Source organism: Schistocerca piceifrons, chromosome 3 (genome assembly GCF_021461385.2).
Source record: "Schistocerca piceifrons isolate TAMUIC-IGC-003096 chromosome 3, iqSchPice1.1, whole genome shotgun sequence".
Lineage (NCBI taxonomy): Eukaryota > Metazoa > Arthropoda > Insecta > Orthoptera > Acrididae > Schistocerca > Schistocerca piceifrons.
The window spans coordinates 408,174,830-408,189,284 of record NC_060140.1 but is presented as its reverse complement, the minus strand read 5'-3'; the positions used below and the strand labels follow the sequence as shown (position 1 = coordinate 408,189,284).

The window sequence follows — 14,455 nt, the reverse complement described above, 5'->3', positions numbered from 1 at the left end:
CTGTGGCTGCACGAAAAGCATTATTCAACATGGTGGCGTTGCTGTCAGGGTTCCTCTGAACAATAATCCGTAGGTAGCGGTCATCCACTGCAATAGTAGTAGCCCGTGGGTAGCCTGAGCGAGGCATGTCAGCGACAGTTCCTGTCTCTCTGTATCTCCTCCATGTCCGAACAACATCGCTTTGGTTCACTCCGAGAAGCCTGGACACTTACCTTGTTGAGAACCCTTCCTGGCACAAAATAACAATGCGGACGCGATCGAACCGCGGTACTGACCGTCTAGGCATGGTTGAAAATACAGACAACATGAGGTGCGTACCTCCTTCCTGGTGGAATGACTGGAACTGATCGGCTGTCGGACCCCCCGGTTAATAGGCGTTGCTCATGCATGGTTGTTTACATCTTTGGGCGGGTTTAGTGACATCTCTAAACAGTCAAAGGGACTGTGTGTGTGTGTGTGTGTGTGTGTGTGAGATACAATATCCACAGTCAACGTCTATCTTCAGGAGTTCTGGGAAGCGGGGTGATGCAAAACTTTTTTTGACATGTGTAAATGAAAGGTCAAAATTTTGATCGTTGCGCAATTGCAGTGAATCGGAAGCCAGTATATGCGCCTGAGGCATAAGTGAATGTTTCCGTGCGACACCAGCGGATCGCGTAAAGAAGGCATTCTACGTGTTAGATTTTAACAATCGTCTTTCTGTCATTACACTGCATACCAAATTTCATCAGCGATACAATCAAGTACGTGCAAAAGCCTGGTGGTATCCATATTTTGGAAACGAGATGTTTGTGCGAAGAAAACGTACCGGCCGGTCAAGTGGAAATGACGACGTTGTGTTCCGCTATCGGCCACTTTCATCTGCAGACCTGACAACCACGAATTTCTTTTTATGAAGATGTATGAAAGGCCCTGTGTATGCGTCTGCTTTGCCGAAAACAATTCCCGAACTGAAATTCCGTATTTCTAGTATGTTTGCGCCTGCGACTCCATACATGCTTACGAAAATATGGATGGAAATGGATAATCGCTTACATGTTCTCCGTATGACAAAAGGGAGTCTCCGTGTGACCAGGGAGACTCATGTAGAACACATGACATCAGTTAGATAAAGAAATGCGAACTTTCACATTCTTTATAATTCTTATCGGTGTAACGCTATGCATTAAATCATCACCGTCCTTTGTAATAGCTATACTCATTTTGAACTGTCCTGAAGTAATTGTAAGGACAATGTACCCATAATACACTACTGGCCATTAAAATTGCTACACTACGCAGATGACGTGCTACAGACGCGAAATTTAACCGACAGGAAGAAGATGCTGTGATATGCAAATGATTAGCTTCTCAGAGCATTCATACAAGGTTGGCGCCGGTGGCGACACCTACAATGTGCTGACATGAGGAAAGTTTCCAACCGATTTCTCATACACCAACAGCAGTTGACCGGCGTTGCCTGGTGAAACGTTGTTGTGATGCCTCGTGTAAGGAGGAGAAATGCGTACCATCACGTTTCCGACTTTGATAAAGGTCGGGTTGTAGCCTATCGCGATTGCGGTGTTTCGTATCGCAACATTGCTGCTCGCGTTACTCGAGATCCAATGACTGTTAGCAGAATATGGAGGGTAATACGGAAAGCCGTGCTGGATCCCAACGGCGTCGTATCACTAGCAGTCGAGATGACAGGCATCTTATCCGCATGGCTGTAACGAATCGTGCAGTCACGTCTCGATTCCTGAGTCAACAGATGGGGACGTTTGCAAGACAACAACCATCTGCACGAACAGTTAGACGACGTTTGTAGCAGCATGGACTATCACCTCGGAGACCATGTCTGCGGTTACCCTTGACGCTGCATCACAGACAGGAGTGCCTGCGATAGTGTACTCAACCACGAACCTGGGTGCACGAATGGCGGAACGTCATTTTTTCGGATGAATCCAGGTTCTGTTTACAGCACCATGATGGTCGCATCCGAGTTTGGCGACATCGCGGTGAACGCACATTGGAAGCGTGTATTCGTCATCGCCATACTGGCGTATCAACCGGCGTGATGGTATGGGGTGCCATTGGTTACACGTCTCGGTCACCTCTTGTTAGCATTGACGGCACTGTGAACAGTGGACGTTACATTTTAGAAGTGTTACGACCCGTGGCTCTACGCTTCATTCGATCCCTGCGAAACCCTACATTTCAGCAGGATAATGCACGACCGCATGTTGCAGGTCCTGTACGGGTCTTTCTGGTCAGCACATTTTCCAGATCTCTCACCAATTGAAAACGTCTGGTCAATGGTGGCCAAGCAACTAGCTCGTCACAATACGCCAGTCACTACTTTTGATGAACTGTGGTATCGTGTTGAGGCTGTATGGGCAGCTGTACCTGTCCACGCCATCCAAGCTCTGTTTGGCTCAATTGCCAGGCGTATCAAGGCCGTTATTGCGGCCAGAGGTGGTTGTTCAGGGTACTGATTTCTCAGGATATAAAACTCAAATTGCGTGAAAATGTAATCACATGTCAGTTCTAGTATAATATATTTGTCCAATGAATACCCGTTTATCATCTTCATTTCTTCCTGATGTAGCAATTTTAATGGCCAGTAGTGTACAAAAAACTGATATACTATGCTTAAAAAATCTAGCCAGAGTACTTAATGCAGGTGATGTTCTGACGACAATAATGGAATGTAATCCAAGTGGTCCTTTTATGATCATGCTTGTTGCTAAAAAGCAAGAAAAACAATTCATGCTAATGAAACAGGGATTTGTCACAGCACCCCTACAATATATGTGCGTCATAAACAGCTCTAATTTCTTGCTTTTGGATTTGATTGTGGAAGACACCATCATGTTACCTGCGCTGAGTAAATTGGTTTTATTCTTTATGTATGTCGTCTTCTAAGATAGGATGCTTCACATATTACGTATTATTGACGACAAAATGAGCCAAATGTCTCCACGTCTTTTGGTAATCATACAGGGACCTGATGATGATCAGTGGATCGAAAATTGTAGACAATGAAAAGTTTTTATCCAAGCAGCAGATTACATAGAAGTTCATATTCTTCTTCAAATTTTTACGAACTTTGAGGCACCACCTAAATAAAATTCTGATGTTTAATAACGGCTAGCGATTCGGAAAGAAAGTTTTCGGCAAATGCAAAGATACTAAACTAAACTCCGCCAGTGCGAGCCATGAAAGTTCAACGGTACCGACCGGGGGCCGTTCATCCTCAGCTTACAGGCATCACTGAATGCGGATATAGTGGGGGATGTTGTCAGCACACCGCTCTCCCGGCCGTATGTCAGTTTAAGAGACCGGAGCCGCAACTACTCAATCAAGGAGCTTCTCAGTTTGCCTCACAAGGGCTGAGTGGACCACGCTTGCCAACGGCGCTCGGAAGGCCAGATGGTCACCCATCCAAGTGCTAGCCCAACCAGAGAGCGCTCAACTTCTGTGATCTGACGGGAACCACTGTGACCACTGCGGCAAGCCTATTGGCAAATGAAAATATACTGCCTGGTAAAAAGAAAAAAGGAAGCACTCAGAAGGGGAAGAGGAAACGAAACGAATCCTCAGGTTGAGAGGGTATGTGATGTTATTTCAGTAATTACAATGTAGAGTCAAATTTACAAAGAACTTGGCAGTATGAGCCCACATATCGATATGACCTTACACACCCTCTGGCTTGGATGCATGCACGGATTCAGTTGGGAAGGGTGTCTTTGTGGTTTCATAACCAGTCGATACCACACCACGTCCGTCGTCCGACAGTGACAATGACAGCGACTGCCGCCGTCCAACCCCTAGCAGCACGAGCGTCACGCCCCATGATTTGAGTAGCCACAGGTGCCATGCGTCACAGTGATAAAGCGACCGTCCAACTGCAGCTGAGCCAGTTCACCTCAGCCCACTTCGTGAGAGTTGTTACCCAGTTCTTACGGAGCTCTTGTCGAGCTGTTGTGTGGCTCAGGTGCGGAATAGTCTGGTATCGTCTTAGTGCAGAAGTAACTTTCTCCACGGAACTCTCACCTCTGAACTGGCCTCCAGACTTATGTTTATTGTGAATAGATGAAGCGTTTAACATGTATCAGCATTTTTCAAAGACTTGAATTGGGAATTCAAATAGGAATCACTGTACAAAAATTCAGTATAATAATAATTCTACTCTCCGTGACTGTGTTCTCTCAGTTAATTTGATTTATACCTCAGAATCCAGGCATCGTCTGAGGGGTCATTTTACGTCTGGCAACGAGCTTTTCTTGACCATTAAAGTCATAAACCCGTTTTATCCTTTCCTGAGACAAGGTATGCCACAACTGTTGCACCAGGTCGTTGACAGCCTGACGCTGGGCTGGAGTTGACGTCAGAGCACACATGTTCTATCGGGGCTCCTGCTGGCCACGGGAATACCTCGCCACACTGACACTTCACTTCATAAAAACTCTTGTCACGAATGTGCGAGCACTGTCCTGATGAAAAATGGCACGACGATATTGTCACATGAGAAGAGTACCACAGGAGAAAGCAGTATGTACGTGACGTATCGCTGTACCAGTAGAGCGCACTCAGTCACTACCAGCCTTTACTTGACGTCATACCCGACGGCTCCCCACACAAACGGCTGTGTCTCTCCAAAACACTGGAAGAATGGGACCTCTCTCCAGGTCGCCGCCATACTCGCCGACAATGGTCACCCATGGTAGTGCAGAACAGCGATTCATCGCTGAACACAATGCGACATCATCTGTAAGAAATCTATGGTTCCCGGTCACGGCACCATTCCAAACGCATCCGTTTGTGTGGTGGTGCTAATGGCAGTCTACGCGTAGGAGGTAATTCCCTAGTCCATCTGCGCTGGTCGCCGATGAATAGTGCGTTATGACACAAAATATTGAAGCGACTTCATTAGTTGTTGCTGGATGGGAGGCACAGATGTGAAAAGGGTTACGATGTGCTTAGTGCACAATAAGGCAATCCTCCATCCTCCTTCGTGGTGGTCTGACGTGATCGACTGGAACCTTGATGACGAGTATTCCTGCTCTCACATTCCCATGTGGCCAAACATCGGGCCACTGTCACGTCCGAATGAACCACAAATCTGTATACTGCACGATTCGACCAGCCGGCCAAATGGGGACCCACAATGAGGCTGCTGTCAGGGGTCGATAGACCTATATCACATGAGTATGTGGTACCTCCAAGATCACTCAACATCTGACGCTGTTCATGCCCCTTATGTAGCCTGTCAGGTCTGGTAACAGCGCGAAATACGAAAAATACTAATGCAGTCGTTCTACCTATCATAGACAATCGCAAGTCTTAATCATTTACTTACCAGCCAATGGTGTGTACGTGTACAAAGTTGCATTGACATCCGACATGTCTTTGTGTTCCTCACTTTTTGTCAGGCAGTCTATATAAATGGGGAATATTTTACTGTATATTTAAGTCCGTTCACATTTTTATTTCTCAAAATGTTGATGGAAAATCATAAATTTTTAAAATTAAATATTTCCTCTTTAACAACATTTTACAGCTCTGGGAAAGAGGAACGTAATAAAGCGACGTGACCACGTTTCACGGGGCTAGACGTATGAAGGGTCTTAAGGATTTTCTCAGAATTACACTTGGATGAATGAGGTACTACTGTTTTCCATGAAGAGCAACTCAGTAGGTAGACGTTTACTCGCGGAATCTATAAGTTCGTTATCTACAAACTGGCAATATAGCCGGATGTTGGGCTGCAAAGTAATATGAAGTTGATCCCTACTCGCCGCTAACACGGTAAGCTAATTAAGGGGAGTAGACAGGATGAATCCGAACACTTATCTCAGAGGTTGTTCACGGATACGTTCAGAGTACTTTGGTACAAAGGTCACGTGGCTCATTATATATACTATGTGATCTAAAGTATCCGGACACCTGGCTGAAAATTACAAGTTCGTGGCGCCCTCCATTGGTAATGCTGGAATCCAGTATGAAGTTGGCCCACCCTTAGCCTTCATGACAGCTTCCACTCTCGCTGGCAGACGTACAGCCAGGTTTCTTGGAGAATGGCAGTCCATTCTTCACGGAGTGCTGCACTGAGGAGAGGAATCGATGTCGGTCGGTGAGGCCTGGCACGAAGTCGGCGTGCCAAAACATCCCAGAGGTGTTCTATAGAATTCAAGTCAGGAGTCTGCGCAGGCCACTCCATTACAGGGATGCTATTGTCGTGTAACCGCTCCGCCACAGGCCATGCATTATGAACAGGTACTCGATCATGTTGAAAGATGCAATCGCCATCGCCGAATTGCTCTTCAACAGTGGGAAACAAGAAGGTGCTTAAAACTTCAATGTAAGCCTGTGCTGTGATAGTGCCACGCAAAACAACAAGGGTTGTAAGCTCCTTTCATGAATAACACGACCACACCATAACACCACCGACTCCGAATTTTGCTGTTGGCACTACAAAAGCTCGCAGATGACGTTCAGCGGGCATTCGCCATATCCACACCCTGTCATCGGATCGCCACATTGTGTAGCGTGATTCGTCACTCCACACAATGTTTTTCCACCGTTTAGTCGTCTAACGTTTACGCTCCTTACACCAAGCGAGGCGTCGTTTGGCACTTTCCGGCGTGATGCGTGGCTTATGAGCAGCTGCTCGACCATGAAATCCGAGTTTTCTCACCTTCCGCCCAACTCTCCTAATACTTGCAGTGGATCCTGATGCACTTTAGAATTGCTGTGTGATGATCTGTATAGATGTATGCGTATGACACATTAAGACCCTCTTCAACTGTCGGCGGTCTCTGTCAGTCAGCAGACGAGGTCGGCCTGTACGCTTCTGTGCTGTACGTGTCCCTTCACGTTTCCACTTCAGTATCACATCGTAAACAGTGGATCTAGGGATGTGTAGGTGTCTGGGAATCGCGCGTGCAGACGCATGACACAAGTGACACCCAGCCGCCTGACCAAGTTAGAAGTCCGTGAGTTTCGCTCTCTCACGATGTCTATTGAGTACCGAGGCAGTAGGTGGCAGCACAATCCACTTAATATGAAAAAGTATATTTTTGGGGTGTCCGGATACTTTTGATCACATCATGTAGTAATAATGTAATTATGATTGATTCGATTTGTTACTCCTGTTATTTCGGTTTATGCGAAAACGCCTTCACACAGTGAAAAAGCCTTTCATATGTAATCACCAAAACGTAGAATACAGAGCACAGAGTAATACAACAAGCCTCCGACAAAATAGGTACACTTTTATCACTGTGTGTCAGTGCGGGAACAGCATAGCGTCTTTGCGTTGCTTTAGCATTGCACTGAGTGAACTCATATTGGCCACTTCTCCGTCAGTAAACCTACCCATACCACTGTGTATCACCCTTAACGTACAACTAACACTGCCCGAGCAACAAACCCGAGACCGAAAAAAAAAGCAGTTTTAAATGCAAGCTTGAAGGCGAAGAGTAAAGTGGCTATTGGTGTTGTCAACAGCAAGTGACGTGAGTCAATGGAACAAATTTCTTTCCAAACGCGACGCAAAACACATGTTGTCGTTGTTGAAGTCTTCCGTCCGAAGATTCGTTTGGTGCAGCTCTTCAGGATAGTCCACCTTCTGCAAGCCTCTTCATCTCCCAATAACTTCTGTAACCAATATCCATTTGAACCTGTTCACTGTGTTCATACCTTGGTCCCCATCTGCCATTTTCAGCCCCCACACTTCCCTCCATTACTAAATTGACAATTCCTTGCTGTCTCGAGATATGTGCCATCAGTAAAGATTCCTTCTTTCAGTTAAGTTGTGCCACAAATTTCTTTTTTATCCATTTCGATTCTGTACCTCCTCATTAATTACTCGATCTAACCGCCTTATCTTCAGCATTTTTCTATACCACCACATTTCAAAAGCTTCTGTTCTCGTAAGTGCTTATCGTACACCTTTGACTTCCGTACCAATCTACACTCCACCTAAATAACTTCAGAAAACTCTTCAACACTTAAATTTATTTTAGATATTAAGAAATCCCCATTTTTCACAAATTTTTTCTTGCTGTCGTCAGCCGGTACTTTCGATTTTCTCTGCATTGCCCACTATCAGTTATTTTGCTGCCCCAATAGCAAACCTCGTTTACTACTTTTAGTGCATCATTTCCTATCGTAATTCCCTCGGCATCACTCCAGATGTAGTCCAACTACACCGCATTATTCTAATCTTTTTTTTTTAACTTTCATCATATTACGTCTTTCCAAGGCACTTTTCATTCAGTCAGCTGCTCTTGTCACACTTTAGCGGTCTCTGACAGAATTAAAATGTCATCGGTAGAGCTCAATCTTCCTATTTCTTCTCCTGAAGTTAAATTCATTTTCAAAATTTCTCTTTAGTTTCCTTTACTTCTTGCTCAATGCCTTACTTTCTTCCAACCACTGCTTCCCTTTTATGTCTTTCGACTCTTTTAAACTGCCGTTTATTCTCGACACAAGTTGTAAATAACCTTTCGCTCCCCGTTATATCCTTGCAGCCTCATAATTTGAAAGAGTATATTCCAGTCAACATTGCCAAAAGCTTTCTCTGAATGTACAAAGGTTACAAACGTGCGTTTCAATTTCTTTAACCTGTGTTTCACGATAACTTGTAGGATCAGTATTGCCTACATGTATCTGGAACCTAATGCGATCTTCCTAGAGGTTGGCTTCTACCAATGTCGACATTCTTCTGTAAATAAATCATGTCAGTATTTTGCAACCACGAGTTATTAAGCCGATGGTTCGGTAACGTTCTCAGCTGTCAGCACCTGCCTTCATTGGGATAGGAATTATTACATTTTTTTGGATTATTTAACAAATAAACCATTTCCAGCTACATACTATATGAACCTTTATATATAGGAACACAACTAGTTTCGCGGTATCAAATCACATCCTCAGATGTACATGGGTTGGATAAAAAGTGGTGGCAACACGGTTGTAATTCATACCGGACTTCATTGACATATTTTCACCGTATTACATGCCCTCAATAAAATGGACCCGCATCTACATCACCTTCCGCTGCAGAGATGGAAGGCGTCGTACACGTCAGAAAATCCATCTATGTCGATGTCTCGCAAAGACCGCCCTATGACACGGATGATGTATTCTCTTGTATTGTAGCGCATGCCACGAAGAGATTCCTTTGGCTAACACTAGTAATCGTACGGACTCATAACGGGTGAATATCGTGGACGCTGCATTATCTGCCACCCCCATATACAGAAGCTCCTGCACCGGATTCGCCGTGTGCCATCGTGTATTGTCATGAAGGATGATAGGATGCAGTGCCACAACATTGTTGTGCACTCCGACTGCGTGCCACTTCAGTCTTGATCCACGCACGTTGTTCGTGTCTTCTAAACATACTGTTAGGGAGCTTGAACTGGCCTCCTGCACTCTCAGACAGTACACAGGCAACTGACTCGGACACAGCCATCGCCGTTCACTGCGCTACATCAGCTGACCGTCTGGTATCAGCTATAGACAGCAGGCATGCCATGCTATCCATGTTGCGACAGTGTTGCCACTATTTTTTATCCAACTCGTGTAGATAAGTCAGTAAAGCATTAAGCCCATAACATGGGAAGCAAGGGGATTCAATCTTCTCAAAATATAATGCTGCTACCCCCCCCCCCCCCCACCCAACAGGCAGGGTGCCCCAAATCAAATTATTTTAAGAAGGTTGAGTCACCCTCCTTCCAATATTATGGGCTTAATGTTTTACCGACGTATCTACACCTGAGGATGTGATCTGATATCACGAAACCGGTTGTTTTCCTGTAAATAATGTTTCATGTACAGCTGGAAGCAGTTTATTTGTCAAATATGGATTACTTCAGCTGCGGTTGCTCACAGCATAAAATTGTTCGCTTTGAATTTTGCCTGTGTGATATACTGTACCTTTGCATACAACGTGGAACAGTTTTATCGTGGCTGGGCTCTCCCAAGATTCTCAGTAATTCTGAGAGTACGTCGTCCGTACTACCATATAAGGGGTGTTCAAAAAGAAACGAACTGGAGGCATAATTACAGAAACCAGTACCTGTATGTTAGAAGTATTGACACTGGCTGTTGAGACACTTTTCCCACTGTGACACACTCCGTCGTCAGGCCATGAGTGGCCTACCGGGGCCATCCGACCGCCGTGTCATCCCCAGTGGAGAATGCGGATAGGAGGAGCGCGGGGTCAGCACATCGCTCTCCCCGTCGTTATGATGGTATTCTTGACCGAAGCCGCTACTATTCGGCCGAGTAGCTCCTCAAATGGCATCACGAGGCTTAGTGCACCCCGAAAAATGCCAAAAGCGCATGGTGGCCTGGATGGTCACCCATCCAAGTGCCGACCACGCCCGACAGCGCTTAACTTCGGTGATCCCACGAGAACCGGTGTATCCACTGCGGCAAGGTCGTTGCCCCCACTGTGACACAAGGCGGTGAATGGCTGTCTCTCATAATTCCCGGGGTTGCGGCGTTAACCAGTTCCACATGTACAGCTGGACGTCGTCGTCCGAGGTGAATCGTTTGCCCCTCAGAGTCTTTTTAAGGGCACCAAAAATAGCGTAATCACAGCGGGTCCGGACTGTATGGAGGGTGGCCAAGAACCTCCCATTTGAATTTCTGCAGGAGTGCCTTGACTGCGCCGGCCGCGGTGGTCTCGCGGTTCTAGGCGCGCAGTCCGGAACCGTGTGACTGCTACGGTCGCAGGTTCGAATCCTGCCTCGGGCATGGATGTGTGTGATGTCCTTAGGTTAGTTAGGTTTAAGTAGTTCTAAGTTCTAGGGGACTGATGACCACAGCTGTTAAGTCCCATAGTGCTCAGAGCCATTTTTGCCTTGACTGTGTTGGCCGTATGAGGCTTTGAATTGTCGTGGAGCAGAATGACCCCACGGGTGAGATTGCCTGGTCGTTTTGATTTGATCGCTTGGCGAAGAGTGGTTAAGCTTTGCGAGTAACGCTGGGCGTTCACTGTTGTCCCGTACTGCAGGTGGTGAATCAGAAGCGGGCCATCTTGGTCAAAGGAGAACTTCAGCATAGGGGTAAACGATTCACCTCGGAAGACGACGTCCAGCTGTACGTGCGGAACTGGTTAACATCGCAGGCCTGGGAATTTTCTGAGACAGCCATTCACCGACTTGTGTCGCAGTGGGACAAGTGTCTCAACAGCGAGGGTCAATACTTCTAACATACAGGTACTGGTTTCTGTAATTAGACCTCCGGCTCGTTTCTTTTTGAACTCCACTTATATATTGCATCTCGTCTTCTTAATTCCTCTTCTCTTTCCCTAATACAGGCTTCCCGTTTCTTTCCTTTGTATAACCCTTTCACGTATTCCTTCCACCTTTCCCTTCTTTGTTTAGCAATGGCTTGCCACTTGAGTTCTTGATATTCATACAGCTGCTTCTCTTTTTCTCAAAGTTCTCTTTATTTCCCTATATTTGTTCTAGCTACGCATGCATCTACTCCCTTGCCTTTGACCTCCAGCCAGTCCTCTTTAGTCAGTTTGCACGTCGTGTCAGTCTCATATTTTGAACTGTTTTCCTTTATCGTGTTTCATTGTTTCACACAGTTATATAGTCGACATTTGCACTGTTTGTAGATATTTTCAGTGCAGTACATATGCAAAGATATACGGGGTAAGTAGTCAAGCGGACTACAGTTACTCTGTAACGAGCGCTGGAGACCAAGAATCTGATGCACCAAAATACGAAAGCTGGTCAATAGAGACTGACACTACTTTTTCCTGTAGCTTCTGTAATAGTTTCCCATCTGTACAATGAAAGTTGAAAAGAGCGGGGTTTTATGTGTAATATCCATACGGGGGAGCACTCTCGTATTGGTAGGTTGGTAGTAATGTTCTTTGCATTTCGCATACCAAATATTGAAGGTGACGCGAAAGGAGCATTAAGACGCAATAAAATTCCGTGTTCCTTTGAACCATAAAGCTACTGAAACTTACGAAAAGCTGCGGCAAGCGTACGGTAAAGATTCACTATATAGTGCAACAGTGTTTGGTGTTTCGACTTCTGCTGTGTGTGAAGTCAACATGAACCAACACAGCTGCTGTGATTGCCCTTGAGGATTGGCAGATAGCATTATGTAACCCCAGTGAAGTGTCGAGAATTTCAAGTGACAGTGTCTTTGCGATTGCTCACGATCATCTCCATATGACACCTGTTCATGACCGCTGGGTGCCACGTCTGTTGACTCCCAAACAAAAGGCTGTGCGAATGGAGACAATCCGTGAGGTGTTGCGTCTCTTTTCTGACGGAGGGGAGGCGTTTCTGGAATCGATTATCACCGGTGGTAAGTCATGCAGGCGTCATTGAGACCATGAAGGAAAACGAGCCACCACAGTGCGGAAATCGCTTTCTCGAACATAAAAAAAGGCGGGATTTATTCCATTTGGAGGGAAAGTGTTGGTGATGATATTTTCTGTCATTGAATGATTTATAGATACGCAGTTTTCTTTCACACTGCAGTAACAGCAGCATACTACACGTCAGTATTGGTTAATCTGAGGAAAACTTTACAAGGAAACGCTTAGAACTTGTATTGTATTGTATGTTAACCGGCGGCCAAGAAACGACGGAGAGGCTCCGTTCCCGCCGCAGCCGCAGTGGTCCACAACCCCACGGCGACTAACGCAGTCCACTTCACCCCTCCGCCGCCCCACACCGAACCCAGGGTTATTGTGCGGTTCAGCCCCCGGTGGATCCCCCAGGGAACGTCTCACACCAGACGAGTGTAACCCCTATGTTTGCGTGGAAGAGTAATGGTGGTGTACGCTTACGTGGAGAACTTGTTTGCACAGCAATCGCTGACGTAGTGTAACTGAGGCGGAATAAGGGGAACCAACCCGCATTCGCCGAGGCAGATGGAAAACCGCCTAAAAACCATCCACAGACTGGCCGGTTCAGCGGACCTCGACACAAATCAGTCGGGCGCATTCGTGCCGGGGACCAGGCGCTCCTTCCCGCCCGGAAAGCCGTGCGTTAGAGCGCACTGCCAACCGGGCGGGGTAACCCTTAGAACTTACTCGGATTGTGACGACTTCATCATGACAGTGCGCAGCTAACGTCGCAAATCAAGTCATGCAGTTTCTGGCTCAGTTCAACATTAGTTGTGTACTGCATCCGCCTTATAGCCCAGACCTTGCACCCGGTGACCTTTTTCTTTCTTTTTTTGTTACCATCGTTAAAGGCAAAGCTTCCTGGCATTCGATAGAGAACTCTGAAGCAGTGCCCAAGAAAAGTGAGGCGATTCTCAACGATCTGACAAAGAACGGACTACGTCATGTCTTCGAGGATTGGGAGAGACACTGTAAAAAGTGCGTTCGAGTATGAGCGGGGTGCTTTTAAAAAGGTCGTGTAAACATTGAATGGAGTAATAAACATGCGTAAAAATACCATTCTCAGTCTGCGTTGATCAGCCCTCGTACTCATAAGATATTCCTGATGTAACCCGAAATTTTGTCGGTAGTTTCGTTGCATTCTGCGTTTATGTTTGATAAATCCACTATCAGGTAGCACTGGCAGTTCGTACACCCGGTCCGCAGTAACGCAGCTCTCCAGTGCTTAGGGCTCGGTAGCTGGCTGGACAGTTAAGTGGTGGGTTGGGGGGCAGTGTGGTGCATTACTTTGCGGGGGCAGAGCGCGTCGCGCAGTTGTGGAGGGTGCCATTCTTCTGGTGGAGTGCGGTGGCAGTGACAGCTAGCGGCGGAGCGCGCGTCCTCACCAGCACGGATGACGTCGACCCCGCTGGGGTACCAGCGCTCGCCCTGCCGGAGCAGCAGCAGCACCGTGTTGTTGGGTAGCGTGCGGAAGTACTCGCCGTCCTCCACCTGCGTCCCGTCTGCTTCAAGCACGAGGCGTACCGGCTCACCTACCGGCAGGCCGAGCTTCTCCCTTCCTGGGGACAATACCGCAACCTGTTACGCCGCACCAGCGCCCACCCACATCACACTTGCTATCTATCACAGGCACAGGACAACTGCAAAGTCATCACTGAAACCAACTAAATGTAAACTACGTACATGCATGCATAAAGACATAGCGTGTCTAAAAAGTTCCGTAAATTATTCGTCATTTGGTTCTGGAGCTCTTGCAGTAGACACGTTGGTAGGCAAAATTACTGGATTTCTGCCTGTTATGCAAAAACACTGGTGTGTATATAAACCAAAAATGTTTCAGTACCTTTGCGTGATCATCAGTGACTACTGCTTTTTTAGTTTTGCAAAATGTAAAAATGTAAGTAAAAATTATTATACCGAAATTAGGCCTAAAAACAGTTTTTGTCTGTTGTTATTGCCTCAGTTTTTTCTGCTTTGGTGGGTTACGTAGCACCCTTTATACATTATTATGCCGGCCAGAGTGGCCGAGCGGTTCTAGGCGCTACAGTCTGGAACCGCGCGACCGGTACGGTCGCATGT

The 14,455-nt window shown here is 46.4% G+C and overlaps 1 protein-coding gene across 1 annotated transcript in view; it reads right to left on the bottom strand.

Moving 5' to 3' along the window:
• LOC124789881 overlaps window positions 1-14,455 on the bottom strand; it is a 612,342-nt gene that overhangs the window by 47,987 nt on the left and 549,900 nt on the right. Inside the window, exon 3 of the mRNA XM_047257397.1 lies at window positions 13,762-13,935. Coding sequence (XP_047113353.1) covers window positions 13,762-13,935 — 174 coding nt within the window. The remainder of the gene's footprint in view (window positions 1-13,761; window positions 13,936-14,455) is intronic.